At 51.5% G+C, this 19,679-nt stretch overlaps 1 protein-coding gene across 3 annotated transcripts in view; it reads left to right on the top strand.

The window, feature by feature from the left end:
• Positions 1 to 19,679, top strand: part of FURIN (furin, paired basic amino acid cleaving enzyme) — a 382,970-nt gene that overhangs the window by 304,198 nt on the left and 59,093 nt on the right. For all 3 annotated transcript variants that reach the window (XM_085644360.1, XM_085644361.1, XM_085644362.1), the window contains 2 exons: positions 6,078 to 6,178; positions 7,749 to 7,852. In XM_085644360.1, coding sequence (XP_085500486.1) covers positions 6,078 to 6,178; positions 7,749 to 7,852 — 205 coding nt within the window. The remainder of the gene's footprint in view (positions 1 to 6,077; positions 6,179 to 7,748; positions 7,853 to 19,679) is intronic.

The raw sequence follows: 19,679 nt of genomic DNA on the forward strand, positions 1-19,679 counted from the left end.
CGCAAGCCGCCGACGCCTCACCATAAAAATGATGTCCTCTTTAACCCCGCTGGTTTCACCACTCGCTTCTGCCGCAGCCGAACCGTGGCGTGCCGAACGAATGTCCCAACACCCAGATTACTTTCGTTGACATACTAATAGCGAGGGAGAAGAAAACAATGTCATCATAATCAAATCTATAACCGAAAGCCCTTTCACAGTAACTCAGGCCGCACATAGCGCTTAAAACAGGATGATGACCAGCGCCCCACATTCTTGACCGTCTCTGCTGGTAAACCCGCTCCCGCAGCGAGTGTTGCTGCCCCTATCCTAAAGGAGTGAGATGAATAACCCCTAGGATCCAACCCTAAAGCGTTCAATGCCTGCTGAAACACGGCCCTGAACTGGAATTTTGATAAGCAATCCCCCAGCTCGTGAATAAACAGCGCCTGCCCGCCCCAGCTGGGGCGTATTAATCGATAAGCTTCCAAGTTGGCTATGGGGCAGGCTGTGTCACCTGGAGCTGGAGATAAGTGAATTATGGACCCCTTCCCCAACGGGTCAGTCTTGGATCGCCTCAACACCACCTCTAACCCCCCAGAAACTAACTTTGTGTCCTGCCATTGGAGTTCGCCTGCATGATCAGCTTTGGACGCTCCTACCAATTCGCCCAGGCGGAAAGCCCCATAAAACGCTAGGGAAAAAACCGCCCTGAACAGAATGCACTCATAATGCGATGCACATACAGACTGTAGCACCCCCAGGATGTCCCTTAGCAACTGCACATCAAGGGGCCTCCGCATGTCCTTCTTTGTCCCCTCCAGCCTAGCCCAGCCGGACAGGGCCCTCCTTACCACAAAGGTAGCCCCTGGGTCCCGCATCCCAGCCACTTTTGCAAAGAAGCTTATCGCTGTTACGCGCGCCCTGGCGTAAGACGCCGGTCTATCCTGATTCCTCAATGCCATTAAATACTCGCAAAGCATTACTGCTGAAAAAAGGAGGGAGCGGCTTGAGTGCCCCACAAAAGTCTTGTAATCCCTGAACTGCTGCTGATAAGTTCTTCTCGTGCTATCACTCAAGGATGCTCCCACCAGCCCTGCTAATCCGGGACTCCAATCCTCCACAAAGATGCTGGGAACACTGTCATCTGCTCGTCCGCCTGCGGGTGATACTTCCTGAACTCCTGTAACTTGAGGCGAGACAAAGCATCAGCGGCTTGGTTATGTACACCGGGTATATGTGCTGCCTTGAACACCAAATTCAATTTCAAACCGGCCAGAACCAGATGCTTCAATAACCTCAACACATGCTTACAAGTGGCCCCTTGCCTATTGATGGCTTCCACTACCGCCATATTGTCAGACCAAAATATTACAGTTTTGTTCCTGAAAATTGGTGCCCAAATTTCAACAGCCACTATGATAGGGAAAAGTTCTAAGAAAGCGATGTTTCTAGACAAACCGCTCTCATGCCATGACATTGGCCAATCGCCCCTACACCACTGTGTCCCCAAAATTGCCCCAAAACCAATGCTGCCAGCAGAGTCAGTGAGCAGGCCCAATTCAGAGCTGGACATCGCCGGCTCAGGCCAAATGACCTTACCATTGAAGTCCTTCAAAAATTCACGCCAAATCCTTGGGTCCTCTTTGACCTCTGCCTGTAGTCTTACATGGTGATACTTCCGAGTGAGGCCAGTCATGGCGCGAGCAATGGATCTTGAAAACGGGCGGCCCATAGGAATGATTCTCAGTGCAAAATTTAACTGTCCTACCAAAACCTGGAGTTGATGCAGGGTGACCTTGGGACCTGCTAGGGCCGCGTCTATGGCTTGTGAAAAAGTCCTCACTTTGTCTAACGGCAACCTGCATTCCCCTGCTACGGTATCTATTTCAATCCCCAGGAAAGACAAGCTAGTATCGGGACCCACCGTTTTCCCTGGGGCCAGAGGCACCCCCATTTCTCCAAACAAGGCAACCAGCTGGCCCAAAGCCCGCTCACAACTTTCGGAGGCAGGCGGGCCCATAATCATGAAATCATCCAAGTAGTGCACTATCTCCTTATGCCCTGTCCTTACCACAAATAGCCACTGTAACATTGTGCTAAACATTTCGAAATATTTGCATGACACTGCACAGCCCATTGGCATGCACCTGTCATAGTAATACCTGGAGTCCACTTGGAAACCTAAGAGATGATAGTCTTCTGGATGTACCGGCAAGAGCCGAAATGCAGACTCAACATCGGTTTTCGCCAGCAAGGAGTTTGGCCCCAAGTCTCGCAGCTTCTGCAAAGCTGCATCAAAAGAAGAGTACGTCACTGAGCACAAAGACGGATCTATGGCGTCGTTTACCGATGCACCCTGCGGCCCTGATAAATTGTGTATCATTCTGAATTGCCCTGGCTCTTTTTTAGGCACCACCCCCAGGGGAGAGCAAACAAACCCAGGCAGAGGAGGCATCCCAAAAGGACCAGCCACCCGCCCCAGGGCCTTTTCTTTGTTTACCTTACTTGCCACCACCTCCGTGTGCATACGTGCTGAAAATAAATTCTTACAGTAGCCCACTGGTGGGACCCCTAGTGCAGGAATGCGGAAGCCTACCGAAAACCCCTCGTACAAAATCCTGGCTGCCTTCCTGTCAGGGTACTGATTTAGCCAGAGCATCAGTTTCCCTAAGTTGACCGGAGTAGGTAAATCATTGTGCCAAGGAAGGCTTGGCATCCCTCCCTTTTTCTTTAGATTTTTTTGAGACATTTAAACTCTGGATGTGAGGGGTGGTCGCAGTAAGCGCATGCATGTTTGAACTTGCATGTCCCCGGGGCCCAAGTGCATGTTTTTCTATTAAACGCCCAACATGTCCCTTTTTTCTCCCCCGGGCCTCCTTGGGATGTCCGAAAGGGCTGCCTCAGAGGCGTCTTGTTCACGCTTTCTAGCCAAACATTCACCTCCGTCTGGTCCCACCCCATGTCAGGATCTTCTACTTTAGCCCACCTAAAATCCCTGTCATAGTCTAACCAGGCCACGCCCCCATATGTAACATGCGCCTTTAAGATCTTATTCGCGTAACATATCAAGGGTACAGCCAACTCTGGCTTCTTCTCAAGCATCACAATAGAGAACACATTAAAACCAAACAGCCAATTGGTGATGGATTCCTCCACTTTTGGCTTTCTCTCTCTAAAGAAACCCTCTTTCCTGTCCTTCTCTCCATTGTCCTCCTCCCTCCGTTTTGGTCTGAGTGAAAAAATGTCCACAAAATCACCTTTCCAAATCTTTTCCCTCACGTCCTGCGCTACGTGTGCTGCGAATTTGCCTCTTTTTGACAGCACTGTTTCCATGCCGCTCAAAACCTTAGTCATCACCTCCAACTTTATTCGCGCCATCCACTGCCTTACCTGCAGGGGGCACCTCTGACGCTGGTTGTGCGGGGGCCGCTTGACCCACCGCTGGTCCATTCGCTGTTGCCGCCGCCTCTTGCGTTTTACCTAAGAGAGACACCTGTTTGCTCAGCTCAGCCAGGACCCCACCCGTTCCTGCTTGTGAAACCCATGGGGCAATTGCTGTGTTGGCTGTCGCTGGCGCCCCCAGTTGAGCTAACAATGTTGCAACCGTTGCCAATATATTAGCGTTAGCTACCTGCCCCCCCCCTGCCGATGTGCTGGGAACCTGCCCTTCTGCTCTCTCATCCCGCATGACTGGCGGCACCCTTGGCATTGTTGTAGCGACTGGGTTCTCTGGGACTATGGGCACAGGAATACTCGTGGCTGGCTTCAAGGCCCCCCTGATTTCAGCCAAAATAATGCTAACGTCATCCCTCACCATCCCCGACCCTCCGCACCCTGGATGTCCAGGCAACTCATGTGGTGCCGCTGGAGCCATGCTGGGCTCAGGCACTGGATTAGGTGTATGTGTGGTAGCCACAGGTGCCTGAGGTAATACAGGAACAGGCGCAGGTGGAAGTATGGGGGCTACTGGTGCCTGAGGCACTACAGGAACGGGCGCAGGTGGAAGTATGGGAGCTCCCGGTGCAGGGGGCAATGTAGGTGCTGGTGTAGGCAAGGGAGCTACAGGTGTGGGAGGCGTAACCGGTGCATGCCGCGCTGGCAGCTGAGGCGCTACTGGCTGTGGGCCCGGCATAACTGGCCAAGTCCCCTCACTCTCCTTCGCCACCCTCCTTTTCTTACCACCCCTTGCTTTTTTCACCAAAGGGGGGGAAGGCTGCTTTTGGTGGAACTATCGCCCTCCGCGGGCGCTCTGGCGCTACTGGCTCTGTACCCTCTTCACTGTCCGACTCGGGCGCCTCCCCCCCAGCATCCTCCGGTAACTCGCCCTCACTCTCCTCATCCCTGTTCAGCTTCGCCAGTACCAATTTTAATAACTGGGCGATCTCCGATTCCCCCTCCTTCCTCTTGTGATTCCTCTTGGGGGGCATGGTGGAGCACCTCAACCTGACTGATCGCAAATCGAAATTAGCGCCTTGCCAACCCCCAATGGCTCGTCTTCTAATGCTATGGCAAAGTCCCTAACAAGCCCTTGCACCCTCTTTCGTCGTTCACACCAATCCCAGCGTAATTCACCGCTTGCAACCAAACACCTCTGCTCCCAGCGCCCTGGCCCGTCACAGCCTAAATCTTGCTCGCGCTACGGCAGTAAATTTAAGCGCTCGTCGCGTTAACACACCCCCAGCACGCTGCTGTGTTACGCGTGACAACTTTTCCGGTCAGCCCAGACACGCGGTGAGCCTCCCAGGCCGAGGACAATCGCAAGTACCCCCCTGCGCTCCCGAACCTCCGATTTCCCGCCTCACCACTTTTTAGCGCGGGAACAACCTACACGGCTGGCAGAATCCTCCACCACTACAGGTACCGACCCCTGCGCGCCACAACCCGCAACCCTGCGGGAAACCCCCAAAGCCGCGCCTGGAACCCAGATGCGAGGACGGCAAGGCCACCACGCCACACCCGGAGCCCTGCGGGGGCAGCAACAATTCAAAGCACCGCTGGCCGCCCACAGAACCCCGGAAGCCGCGCCCGTCTCCTCACCACCCCGGCACCTTACCTGAAGCTCAGCTACGCCGACCCGAGATCACCGCCGCACGCTCTGCCGCCCGACCAGCATGCAGCCCCAACAACCAGCAGCTAAGAAGCCCGACCGATCAGCCGTCCCGACGACCAGCAGCCCGACCACGATCCTCAAAGCTTCGACGACCTTCACGACGACGCCAACCGCGGAGAGATATCCAAGATCAGAAAGTAGCCGTCGTCTGGGCAGGAAAAAAGAGAATGAGTGGAGGTGAGATCCGGGCCTAAATAGCCCCTAAGCCCCACCTCCACTCATCCCAACAGGAAGTATGCGTTGAGCCTACGACGCGGTGCCCCGGAAGGACTACCGCTGGCCGGCAACCAATCAGGTTGCCGGCCATGCTAGCGCTACCAAAGGGGTGTGTCACAGGGGCGGGGGGAGCCGGGTCCTAAGGGCGAGCTTTCCGATGGTCGCGCTTGGCAAAGTATGTGTGAAGTGCTAACAAGGTCTGAGCCTTTGTTTCCCCTCTGCTGCATTTGCTTCTAGGTGTGAGGCTCCTGACTGCTCCCAGCCAGGGGACTCAAACAAAAGGAGGCCTGAGGACCCCTCAAATATGTCCTTTATGGGCGCAGCAGGAGTCTTAAATAAGAACGACCCGTCCCCGCCTGCACGTTGTAAAAGCAGACAACATGCTGGTGCTGCTGAAAGGACCCCGGTGTTTGGAACTTACACCTGGACGACTTTAGTGGGACTCAACTTCTTGGCAGAGTGGACTGCGTTCACCCTGTGAAAATAGTGGGTGAACGCCGTCCATCCGCGTGTACCCCCGACTCGTGTCCTGGTTTGACTCATTAAAGTAGGGAAACCTTTTGTATAGCGCCAACTCTGCCGCCAGTCTGTCCCTGTAGCGCTGTTGGAGACAGTACCTTGCTCCCATAACACTGACCTGATCCAACATTATCTATTGTCCTTGATTTAAAAAATGCATAATGCTCTGATTTTTCAAAAACCTGTTTAGGCACTGTGTATTTTTTGCTCGCTGCTGTTCTCCAACATGCTGCTTTCTTTTGTTTTTTAGGTCACAACAGACCTGAGACAGAAATGCACAGACTCCCACACGGGAACCTCTGCGTCTGCACCACTGGCCGCTGGAATAATCGCCCTGGCTTTGGAGGCAAAGTGAGTAATGTCCAGGGCCAGTCATTTCAATAGGTGGGCGGGCCAAACACGCCTCTTCCGGATTACCTCACCTCAGTCGGCCATTAGTTTGCCTCTGATTTGCGGAAAGGCAAATTGTGGCACATTATCTGAATAAAGGCTACTTGTGCAGCATATTATGTGGACTTATTATTTACTTATTTTTGTACAACAAAATGACACAACTAAACAAAATAATGGTTTGCCTAGGAAATAAAAGTGTTAATTCAGCAGATTATCTTCAAATGTTATTCATAACAATGAATGATTTTTATCATTCAGAGGAACACTTCTTATCAATAGTGTTCTTCCTACTTTCGAGTGGAATAGATTGCCATAAATTTATATGGTGATGCTGTAACGTATGGGCTAGATAATGGAGCATGTGTCAAACTATATGCAGAAAATACAGCACGTGCAGATTTGAAATTTTCTCCTGGCCCAGTCTCCATATTTTGTGATTATTAGCAACTTACAATTTGCAAGTCACAAAACCTGATGTACAACAGGGTGTCAGACACTGTGATTCACAAATGGACCACAAGGGACCTGCCTTATTAATATTCATGAGGCAGGTCGCAATGTTCGACCCATTATGAATGTCCGGCACTCACAGGGATGGTGGCCACCATGTCTGTGACTGCTTTTTAAATAAAGCAGTTTTTTAATGCAGTCTGTTTTTCTTAAAGGAAAACGGGATGCATTTCAAAAATAAAGATGAAGTTTTCTTTTCATTTTTTTGCAATGGACTATGGGAACACTGCCTGCTCTGAAAACATTTTGGTGCCCCCATTCACAAATTGGAAGTGACCCCTTCACGTTTGTGAATTGCTTATCACCAATTTGAAATTGGTGGTAATCTGCACATGTTTTGCGACTGCATTCCCGGTCGCAAAACATTCATACTTACCAGTGTGACTCACTATCAGGAAGGGAAGCACTTACATGCCCCTTCCTAATAGAGACTCACAAATCCAATTTTGTGAGTCAGTAATAGGCTACCGACTCGCAAAATAGGGTTGGTACATAGGAAATTGCATTTTACCGGTCGCATTTTGCGACCGGTAAAATGCGTCGTACATCTGGCCAATAGTGTTAGGATATTTGAGGTTTCTCACATATGATCCTTGCAGATGTTTATAATTAATGTGAGGAGCACATTCATGGCAAGCAGGGAAGGGGGGTAATTCATAGTGTGCAGTAGTTTGTTTGCAGAATACATAGTTTTTAACACCAGCGAGAAAGTCTAGCCTGCCACTCTTCATTGTCATAAACTACTGCATGCCTGTTTTCAGCTACACGTCAACAGCAGGTTATGGTTTACAAATCGACTATTATTCATGGTTTCCACTTAATCCATGTCCCACATCATTGCAAAGGCAGAAGACTGCGACCTGGTAGTGGGAATACTGTGTCTCCACTCCTGGGAACAACACCATTCTTTTCCTTTGAAGGAAATGGCACATATAAACGTCATAGAGACGCAGAGCAGTGGAGGTTGGCCACTAAAGCCTGCATTAATTGGTTCCTAATACATTATTTTCCACCACAGCAAGAACCTGACCTGGAGGGATATGCAGCACCTAGTCGTCCAGACGTCTAAACCAATTCACCTGAATGCCAATGACTGGATCACCAATGGAGTTGGCCGCAAAGGTAAGACTGAAGCGGGAAGGTTTGGCCATGAAATGTCAGGTTGCCTCTACCTAGAACCCATATAATGATGTAGAGAAGAAACCGGTTGGATTGAACCTGGTACACTGGTCTCGGTTGTCTACTGATGTGGAGCGATGCTTCCTCAGTTCTGTACAGTGATCACGTATTCTACAGTCAGAAGCCTATGATGCAGCACAGCATCCAGCTCTTTGTTCAGTGCTTGATGGCAGGTTTTTCCAACAGTCTTTTAAGTTGCCCTACAAAGACTCTCCCTTCCATAATTCGATGTTGGCTCAGACATTAGAGTTGTCTCCTCCATGCACCAGCCTAATATTGTCACTTTTGTGGTTTTATAGTCTCAAAACTCTAATGTCCTACAATGTGCAAATGCCCAGTATAATAACTCTGTAGGTTGAGTGCCGGTGCAGAGATACTTGTGTAACCCCGAGGTCACAGTGACAGATCTCTGCAGGTGAAGATCCACTTCACTGGTTAACGTCATTGTGAATTTTAACAAAACAAGCGTAATTGTTTTTGATGTTAGCAGTGGTACCAAGAGCTTGCAGACAATATAGTCTGTGGCATTGTCTATGTAAATGGTCAATATGTTCAATGTCCCTATGTTGAGTGAGTCCTGCGACTAAACATGAAAGTGAAAGTTAGCTGCTCTCTGAACAAGTGGAAAGATGAAAGTATCAAATTCAGCACAATCACAGGTCCAACATAACCGAAGCAACAAATATTGCATATCTGTATAAACCTATTCGAGTATACTGCTTCAAAGCAAATCCAAAGGTACTATGCAATCCTCTGGACCCTGTGCCACAGACTTATAGCAGTATAGCTCGATGGACCATAGGTTACTAATAATTCTCCATAGTCTTTTTAGGTTTGCTTTGCAAATGATACAAAGTGTGTGCCTGCTTCATCCTCTGCTCATGGGCTGCCTGTGCTTCCCATCTGCTTGGCATTGAACCACTTCCTGAGCCTTTGTAACAATCTGCTTGTGTGCAATCTGCAGCCTGGCAACTGTTATCTATATTGCATTTTCCTCAAAGTGCTTTACGCAGAGTATTTTTAAATGCATCTGTTGCCTGTCGAAAGAGATACTCATATCAACCTCTGAAGGATATCAGGCGGAGCCTACCCTACCACGACCTTCAGAACAACCTTGAGATCAGAAATCTATCCTCCGCATACACTGAACTCACTAATCTTTCTTACTTGAGATAAGGGAGTAGAGCAGCAGAACAGAATCTCCCAGCTGTAAATCCTGAAATTATTCATGGAACAAAAAAACAAACGGAAATCCTGGAAATCAGTCACAACCATAGGACTGGCTTGTCATTCCATTCCATAATATTGTGCTCTTTAACCCGACCTGGTGTCTCATGGAGAATGCACTTGTAAAGTTCCTAGACTCATGCCAACGTGTAGGGCTGTGTGTTCTGCCGCTCACAAAGGTGTATTTAACGTGGGACATTTCTTCCCAAGCACAGTTCGAGCCCGGTTTCTGACTGTAGGAAACGGTCCGTACTATGTTGCACATGGTTATGTTAGCATTTGGTTCTCCTCCCAAATGCCTCAGTTCAGTTGGTATGAGGAACGCAAAGGTCCTAGGTCACAGTATAAAGGAACCTCGAACTGCGCAACCAGAGATTTAGTCAACAGATCACAAAGTGCAGACTCGCAGCCTTGACTGTGGTCACATGCACTTTTTAGACTTTTTATTTTTTTTTACACGTTCTGTGTGGCCTTAAAGTGGTCTTTCAACTATGGGGCCGATTACGATGCTGTAGGAAACTGCACTGACCCTCTGTCAGAGCTGTTCATACGGCATTGTAATCAGCAGTTTGGATTAATTTCCGACCGACCCATTTGGATGGAGTCGGTCGGAAATAAATCCAAACTGGATTTCCGAATGGCTTCCGACTGGCTCGGAGAGCCCGTCTGCCATTCCGAAAGCCTCCTGTATTCCCAAGGGTGACTCTTTCCGCCTGAGGGATTACAATGTCTGATTCCGACAGGCTTTCTCTGCCGGCCTTTCTGACACAGAAAGGCTGTTGGAAGTCTAATTTGGGACCCCCCGGCAGGGCCCCCATCAGTGCATGGCCTTCAGATGGCAGCAGAGGAGGCACCCCGTGTTGATCCTGTTGAGAAGAGGTGCAGGGATGAGCTGCACCTCTTCTCTTTATAATGAGAGCATGCATTCCGGTCCCATTGTAAAGAATAGGGCTGTGACCGAACCGTATTCAGTCGCATCCTAATTGCTGGGTTGGGACCGCCGACAAGAGGTCGACCGGTCCCAGTACCCAATCGATGTTGGACGGACTCTGGCCTGTCTGACATCGAAATCGGCCCCTATGGGTTTCCAACATCTATCCTATCTGAAGAAACTAGTTTTGGCAATTATTTTGTCAAACCTTTCTTGACATTTTTTTCACTTAGAGTTGCTTTCAGCAGCTTGATTAAATCAACATGGTGAAATAGCTTGTTGGTGTAAATTGTTTTTCTTCCAGTTATTTCCTTGTTTTAACAATTTTATTTAGTAGGGAGTGGTTTTTCACATTTCCCCCGTCCCAGTTTTTTCTGCCCTTTGCCCTTAAACCCTCTTCCTTTCTTCCCACACCTGCAGTGTTTTTTCCCCTTATTTCCGGTGCCCCCCATGAATTCTCTCATACTCTCTTAAACTTTAAAAAAAAAAAAAAATTGTATATCCCTTTTCCTTGATGCCAGTCTTGTCATAATCTTTTTAGGTGGAGCCCAGCAGCGCACATGCGATGCTCTGCGAGGCATTCTGTATCTACTCTTGGTGCTTAGACCATGCCAAACGCTTTCCATTTGTGACTTCATGTGTCTTTCTGAATTCATTCTTTTCATTGGTAAAACATTTCTGTTTGTCACGCCTTTGGGTATATTTCTCACTTTGTGGCGACTGCCCCGGTTACATGTCCCCTTGCTCTTTGATTTATTTATATTTGCTCGGCGCACTCTTTTATTCACTGAATTGGTCTTGTGCTATGAACACAGCTTCAACATGGCCGCACTATATTTTTAAACACTTTATTTGATGCGGTTATGGCTGCCTAGGCAGCGGGCATGGGAGGCATGCGGGGGAGAATGGTGCAGCTTTGACAGCACATGCCTGCCAATCTCTGGCACGCTGCTCTCTTCAGGAAAGTCAAAAAAATCTCCTGGATACACTGGTATTGCTTGAGATTTGCATAGAACCCTATTGCACTTGATGCATCCAGTCGCTGGCTTCCCACACCAGTGGCTTTGTCAGATATTTGAAAAATGTTGTCCGTGCTGTTCAGCATTTGCAAGGGAAGGCGGAGAACGTGGGAGAAGCAAACCCACCCTCTGCAGGCTTAGTCTTACTTGGGCTCTGAGTGCCCCAGGCTGCACAACTGCATCTGTAAATACAACCCTCCACTGCCAGCATCCCCTCCTCTCGCGCTTCCAGTGTCTGCTCATACATAGTCTCACAGCTGCTAGCACTCCCATAGGGTGGCCAGCAGTTACTTCCTGCCTGTGAGACGAAGCAAAACCTTATTCTTTATCAGAAAAAAGGTTACCTTTTTTAATTTCAGTCTGTGTAAACAACAACTTCCCCCAATTGATTCACTGTTGTCAACGCATCAGAAAATATTTGTTTAGTTCATGTTTGTAGAGGGATGGCGGGGGGAAGGAGACCTGCTGGGGGGGGGGGGAAGGAGACCTGCTGGAGAGGCGTGGATGCAAGAAGCATTTGTCATCTATGGATCACTGACACTTCTTTTTCAAGTAATTTTTCAAATACCTTGATTCAAGGAAATATGCACTGTCTTTCTCTCATTTCCTGCCAAGTGTTTTCACTGTATTTTCACCCATCTGTTTTTCTGCCTTTTAGCTATTAGTGTGCCTTTTGTCTTTAGCCTTCTCGTTTTTGTGCATTTTTTCACCCATTTTCTTTACCTGTTGTGCCCTCGTCTTTTGCTTTGCACTGTGCGTCGGCTCTCACTGCTCTAGCACTTTCTGCAACCGCCCTCCCTCCTTGTAGGAAAGTGCCCCTTTTTGCATGATTACCCCCTAACCTTTAGCCAGATACCTGATGCCAACTTGACTGAGTGTGTGCTGGAATCCTGCTAACCAAGCCCCAGCACCTGTGTTCTTTTTTTAAACTGTACCTTTGTACCCACAATAGGAACACCTCTGCGCCACCTGTAAGTCCCGGGTAAAAGGTACCTCTGTTACCAAGGGCTTAGTGACCAGTGAAGGCCTCTGAGGGCAGTAGCATGTATTATGCCAGCCCCAGAAACCTCTCGCCTTTACACCCCCACCCTGCCAATGCAGACTGGGTGTTTTGGTGCAGACCAAACAAAAGGCTACTTGGCTTATGTTCCTGTGTGCCATGCCCACCACACACTGCCTGTGGCATGGGTATATTACCCCTCTAGCAGGCCTTACAATCCTAAAGGCAGGGTGCCCTATGTCCAGGTGAGGGCATAGCTGCAAGATCAGTATGCCCCTACAGTGCCTGTGCCATTCACTTCAGACACTGTGTGCAGGGAAACCATTGTGAGTACATGGGCTGGGAGTTTGTCAACACGTACTACACGGTCTCCATGATGGCATTACTGAAGTCTGGGAAGTTTGGTATCCAACTAACTAGCACATTAAACTCACACTGATGCCTGTGTTGGATTTAAAGAAAAATGCGCTCAGAAGGCATCTTGGAGATGGCCCCTGAAAAACAACCAGCCTGACTGTCTCCCAGGCTTCTGCCACTACCAGGTTTCTGGACCACTGGGTCGAGGGCCCTCCGCTCTGTGTTCGGGAACAAAGCACATCCTGGGCAGAGGTGTCATGCCTCCTTCCCTAGGATGAGCAGGGTCCTCGTGGAGGGAGCTTCAAAGTTAGCTACCCCACCCCCACCAGCCTTTTGCTGCGATCGCCAACTTACGGTTCTGACCCCCATTTTGGGTACTAGAACCGGTGTCAAAACCTAGCCAGGAAGATAGGTGTGCCCACATTTGCCAACCCCAGCTCTCAGGTGGGGAAGTCGAGATGAAGCATACTTCTCAGTCCCTGCCCTCTTGTAGATGAGGGGACCCCTTCAATCAGAAATAGGCTTATGCCCCCACTGGAGGGTGGCATACTAGGGGTGTAGAACCATTCATCCCCATCTGCACACCCTTGTAACCCCCCCCCCCAAATCTAGTATTTATGGGCACCCCTGCTTCTTCAGATTTGATATGACCAGAAGGAGGACTGAAGAGCCGTGCTGCAGAAGATGAGGACGACAGCTGCTTTGGCCCCAGCCCTACCGGCCTGTCTCCTGGTCTTAACTCCTGCGAGCTGAACTGTTCGTGTTCTGCAGCCATCTGCCTCCAAGAACTCCAGAGACCAGCCCTGCCTTCACAAAGAACTCTTCTCTCCTGTGAATACCGGATTTGTCCAACACCAAGCCAAGCCAGGACTGCAGATCCGCGAGTCCTCACCACTCTGCACCCAACGCCCACCACCTGAATTAGAGTGGCCCAACACCCCAGCGAGGACCCACGGCAATCCTGACTTGAGTGGCAGTGTTGGACGACCTCCACCGACCTTCACCTAGACGCCTGTAGCCTCAATCCAAAGGGTCCCCCTAACAGCGACCGGAACTAGTCAGAAGAATCCGATAGAACGGGACACCCCTGCATCCGCAGCTCGTGTGACCTGAGGTGCCCAACCAACTGTGTCCTGGTGTAGTCTTCTGGCTCCAGCGTGCAGTCCTTTATCACAACTGACATCAATCAATCAATCAATCAGTGACACTTATAAAGCGCGCTACATACCCATAGGGTCTCAAGGCGCTGGGGGGGGGGGGGGTGCCGCTACTGCTCGAACAGCCAGGTCTTCAGCTTCTTCCTGAAGGAGAGGTGGTCTTGGGTCAGGCGCAGGTCGGACGGGAGGCAGTTCCAGGTCTTGGCGGCCAGGTAGGAGAAGGACCTTCCTCCTGTAGTCGCTCTTCGGATGCGGGGGACGGCGGCGAGGGCGTGGTTGGCTGATCGGAGGTGGCGTTTGGGAGCGTAGAAGTTGACTCGGCTGTTGAGGTAGCTCGGGCCTTGGTCGTGTAGGGCTTTGTGTGCGTGGGTGAGGAGGCGGAAGGTGATTCTCTTGTTGATGGGGAGCCAGTGAAGGTCTCTCAGATGTCCGGAGATGTGGCTGGATCGTGGGATGTCGAGGATGAGTCTGGCTGAGGCGTTTTGGATCCGCTGGAGTCTCTTCTGGAGCTTGGCGGTGGTCCCGGCGTAGAGGGCGTTGCCGTAGTCCAGTCGGCTGGTGACGAGGGCCTGGGTGACGGTCTTCCTGGTCTCAGTGGGGATCCACCAGAAGATCTTCCGTAGCATGCGTAGGATGTTGAAGCACGCCGAGGAGACGCTGCTGACTTGCCTGGTCATGGAGAGGGAGGAGTCCAAGATGAAGCCCAGGTTTCGTGCATGGTCTGTCGGTTTGGGTGCGGTGCCCAGGGCGGGAGGCCACCAGGAGTCGTCCCAGGCGGAGGGAGAGGAGCCCAGGATGAGGACCTCCGTCTTGTCCGAGTTCAGTTTCAGGCGGCTGGTCGTCATCCACTCGGCTACCTCTTTCATCCCTTCGTGTAGGTTGGCTCTGGCGGCGGCGGGGTTGTTGGTCAGGGAGAGGATCAGCTGGGTGTCGTCGGCGTAGGAGATGATGCTGAGGTGGTGTTTGCGTACGATGGCCGCGAGGGGGCTCATGTAGACGTTGAAGAGGGTGGGGCTCAGGGATGATCCTTGGGGGACGCCGCAGATGACTTCGGAGGCCTCTGACTTGTACGGTGGTAGGCGGACTCGCTGTGTTCTTCCGTCGAGGAAGGAGATGATCCATTCCAGCGCCTTGTCCTGGATTCCGATGTTGCTGAGGCGCCGTACCAGGGTGCGGTGGCAGACCGTGTCGAATGCCGCGGAGAGGTCTAGGAGGATGAGGGCCGCTGTTTCTCCATTGTCCATCAGGGCTCGGATGTCATCGGTGGCGGCGATGAGGGCGGTCTCGGTGCTGTGTTTGGCTCGGAAGCCGGACTGTGAGGGGTCGAGGGATCCGTTCGTCTCGAGGAAGGCGGCCATCTGCTTGTTGACGGTCTTCTCGATGACCTTGGCTGGAAACGGGAGAAGCGAGATGGGGCGATAATTCTTGAGGTCGGTGGGGTCCGCTGTTGGTTTCTTGAGTAGAGCGCTGAGTTCGGCGTGTTTCCAGCTCTCGGGGAAGATGGCGGTGTCGAAGGAAGTGTTGATGATGTCTCGCAGGTGGGGTGCGATGACAGCGTCGGCCTTGTTGAAGATGTGGTGAGGGCAGGGGTCGGTTGGTGATCCGGAGTGGATTGAGTTCATCGTGCGGATGGTGTCTTCGGTGCTGATCGGGGTCCAGGCGTGGAGGGTGGTGGTGGGGGGGGGTGGCTGGTCGGTCGTGGTGTGCGTTGGCTGGTTGTTGAAGCTGCTGTGTATGTCTGTGATCTTGTTGTGGAAGTAGGAGGCGAGGGAGTTGCAGAGGTCTTGCGATGGGGTGATGTCGTTGTTTCCTGCGTTGGGGTTGGAAAGCTCTTTCACGATGTTGAAGAGTTCCTTGCTGTTGTGTGCGTTGTTGTCCAACCGGTCCTTGAATGCTGTTCTCTTGGCGGCGCGGATCAGCTGGTGGTGTTTCCGGGTGGCAAGTTTGTAGGAGGTCCTGTTGTCCGGTGTCGGATTCCTTTTCCAGACTTTCTCGAGGGCTCGGCAGTTCTTCTTGGAGCTCTTGAGTTCGTCGGTGAACCATGGGGCCTTCTTGCTGCCGGGTCTGCTAGGCGGGGTCCTCAGTGGGGCGAGTTCGTCCGCGCAGTTGCTGATCCACTTCGTGATGTTATCGGCGGCCTGGCTGGGGTTCGCTGAGCTGGCCGGAGGGTGTTGGCTCAGGGAGGTGGCGAGCTGGTCTGCTGTGATCTTGTTCCAGCTTCTGCGGGCGGTGTGTTGCTGGTGTTGGTGGGTCGTCGTTCTCTTGAAGGTGAAGTGGACGCAGCTGTGGTCCGTCCATTGAAGCTCTGTGGCGTGGCTGAAGTCGATGTCTGTGCTGGATGAGAAGACGGCGTCGAGTGTGTGTCCGGCGAGGTGGGTGGGGGTGGACACCAGTTGCTTGAGTCCCAGGTTGGCGAGGTTGTCTAGCAGGGTGCTGGTGTTGTGGTCGTTGTTGTTCTCCAGATGGAAGTTGAGGTCTCCGAGGAGGATGTAGTCAGCGGAGGGGAGGGCATGCGGGCTGACGAAGTCGGCGATGTCCTCGCTGAATTGCGTGCGTGGTCCAGGGGGTCGGTAGATCAGGGTGCCTCTGAGGGTGGTGTTCGGGTTGGTGTGGATCTGGAAATGCAGGTGTTCGGCGCTGGTCAGGGTGTTGTCGGTGCTGGTCGTGACACGGATGGTGTTCCTGTGGATGATGGCGATGCCTCCTCCCATCTGGTTGGCGTTTCGGTCCCTCCGGACGATCTTGTAGCCCTCTGGGATAGCGATGGCGATGTCGGGAGCTGAAGAGGCGTTCATCCAGGTCTCCGTGAGGAAGGCAACGTCAGGGGCTGTGGTGTCTAGAAGGTTCCAGAGTTCGATGGCGTGTCTGTGGACGGAGCGGGTGTTGAGCAGGATGCACTTGAGGTGGGTGCTGCTGGTGTTCGACTTGGCGGGTGCTGGTGCGGGGCTGGTCCGGATGCAGGTGAATTTGCAGGCGTGGCAGCTGAAAGGTCCGTGGGTATGTCTTGGAGTGGCTTGATGGCATTCCGGTAGTCGGCCGGTGTTGAGAGCGAAGAGGGTGGCGGCGGAGTACGTCTGGCGGGTCGGTCGGGGTCTTCGGGGGCCAGGGGTCCTGGCGCTGGTCGCGATCCGGTCGCGGACGGGCGCAGACGGGCTTACCTTTGGCGCGCCTTCGGCGCACAATCGGCGCGCCCGCTGCGCGTGACCGCTGCGCGTTCGCACGGTCGCCATTTAAAGGCGAAGTGCGCGGGTGGGCGGAGCAGCTGGGAGGCGGGAGCGGGGAGGGAACAGAAGAGAAAAGGGGCGGGGCTGATGGCGGTGGCGGGAAGCGGGAGCGGGGAGGGAGAGCGGAGGGCGGCGAGGTAGGCGGGCACACAGGAAGGAGACAGGCACAAATGAAAAAACACGAAGAAAAACGGGGCACTGGGTACAGGCAACAATGCAGGTCAAAAACAGAGGCAAAACAGTAGACAAACGCTCTTACGGCAACCAAAAAAACAAGCACAAATTTCCGACAGAAATCGGCAAAACCAAGGGGAGCGCTCAAGGCGGCAGCGAGGCCGGCGCTGGGGCAGAGGCAGGCACAGGGGCACACGCAGCAGCTGGTGGCCGTGCGGCGCGGGGGTGTCCCACAAGTGGGTCACACTCACCTGCGTCGCACGGTCGCCATTTAAAGGCCAAGTGCGCGGGTGGGCGGAGCAGCTGGGAGGCGGGAGCGGGGAGGGAACAGAAGAGAAAAGGGGCGGGGCTGATGGCGGTGGCGGGAAGCGGGAGCGGGGAGGGAGAGCGGAGGGCGGCGAGGTAGGCGGGCACACAGGAAGGAGACAGGCACAAATGAAAAAACACGAAGAAAAACGGGGCACTGGGTACAGGCAACAATGCAGGTCAAAAACAGAGGCAAAACAGTAGACAAACGCTCTTACGGCAACCAAAAAAACAAGCACAAATTTCCGACAGAAATCGGCAAAACCAAGGGGAGCGCTCAAGGCGGCAGCGAGGCCGGCGCTGGGGCAGAGGCAGGCACAGGGGCACACGCAGCAGCTGGTGGCCGTGCGGCGCGGGGGTGTCCCATCATGAATTGCATTGGGCTCCCGACACCTCCGAAGCACCCTGCATCCAGCCACCCCTGCACCGCTGGTGGTGGGGACGTGGTGCTAACCTTAGACCGAGTGGCCTGCCAGTGAGCAGTCCCCAACCAAGGTGCCCCCTAATCCCATTGGCTAACATTGTCACTCTGCACCCGGCTGCTCTAGTGCCGCTGGTGGTGCCCCTTCAGTGCCAACCTGAACCTTGGTTCTACCCCCCAAAACTCCAGTTCCAAAACAGATTTACTCACCTGTATATTAGCAGGTTATTTTTCCCTTAGGATTCAATGGCTGGTTTTTCTCAAAAAATTAAGTGTTGAACTGTCTTGTATGGCACAATCTATTGCTTGCACAAAAGTTAACATGCTTACCCAGTGTCCTGTGTTGTGTAAACTGTGTGGGGAGTGTGTATCATACCACATCAGAACTGTAATCGGAAAGTACTTTGCTGCATATTTAAAATGTTTCTCAACTGCAACCAGCAATCTGATGTTCCTGCAAATCCAATTTTCACTGTCTTGCTGAAAGTAACATTGTAAGAAGAGTTTAACTTACATGCAACTAAGTGAACCTTTGTTCTAGAAATAAGACAACAAAATAATAAAATAATTTAACAAACAATTGGTCTGGATTCAGTCTTTGTGAGTGACATCATTTCTTCCCTTAGTATGTACAGCACATGCTTAACACAACCCTCCTGAAAAGCCTGACTGCTCAACCACACTACCACAAAAGAGAGTAACCAGCATTAAAAATGCAATAGGTCTCACTTTTCATTAAGTTAAAGCCATTTGCTTTGCCTTACAATACCATTAGCAAAGCAAATGGCTTTAACTTAATCAAAGGCGAGACCTATTGCATTTTCTTAAGTATTTTTGTTTTCACCTGCAGACCACATTTGTGCCCTGATCTCAAAGGTGGATCTGTTAAAAGTGAAATACTGCCAAGGGTTGCGGGGCAGGTGGCAGGATACCAGGTATATATTGATGTTTTAGGTCCAGCTGAGGTGTCGGTTCAGGGAGATGATGCATTCTTGCTCATTGCTTCCACTGGACTTCTGTACCCCTTCACAGCTAATCCATGAGATTAGCTGAGTTGGGGGAAGGGAAAGGGGATTTGTGGGGGCAAATGTGCCATCAATTGGACATTTACATTTTTGTTCTTATTGTGTTTGACCAAAACGTGGATCCCTATCCTGGAAAACAACTCTGTAATTGAGAAATACCTATCTAGAATTATATAGGCTATGTTATGCAGTTTCTGCATAGTAATTTTATTTCCTAATTCCTTGAATTTGGGTCTGTGTGGACCTGCCTACAAAACACAGTATTAGCATATCTAATGAATGAGACATGGTGGACGCAGTGGAATCGCGGTGAGGGAACCAACGTGGTGGTGGGGCACAGAGCTGCTCTTAGATCAACATTGGTGCCCAAATGGGACTGAGGTTCCAGCAGTAAAGAGATATTGAAGGGGGTATGGTGAGGATGCGTGGCAAGGGAGGAGAACAAAGCTGGAGGGATAGAAGAAGATGGGTTGGATGGACGTGGTTGGAGAGAGGAGGAGCGAAGACGTGATGGAGCCTTAGAAGAGCCCAAGGCAAGGGCACAAGCAGTTGGAAAAAAGCAAGGAAGGAGCAACTGATGTTATTTTCATGGTCCGGCTGATTTGGAGCAGGATACAGAAAGGCCAAGGAGAGCTGCGAGTGTTGAAGGTGGGCTCAATCAAGTCACAACAAGAGAGTGAGAAGAGCAGAGAATAGGAGAGAGGCCAGGAACAAAAGGTATCGGAGAGCAAGAGGAGAAGTGCGGACGCTGACTGGGAGTGGAGAGATTCGTGGAATGCTTGGGACATAGAAGTGTGACAGAGTGAGCGAACAAGTGGGAGTACAATGGAAGGTTTGGGCAGGGGTAGAAGGTAAGGAGAGAGTCTGGAATTCGAGAGGTTCAAGAGAGCATGCTAGAATTTGTGAGAGTACAATGGAAGGTTTGGGCA

The sequence above is a fragment of the Triturus cristatus genome, chromosome 3_1 (assembly GCF_964204655.1).
Source record: "Triturus cristatus chromosome 3_1, aTriCri1.1, whole genome shotgun sequence".
NCBI classification, from domain to species: Eukaryota; Metazoa; Chordata; class Amphibia; order Caudata; family Salamandridae; genus Triturus; species Triturus cristatus.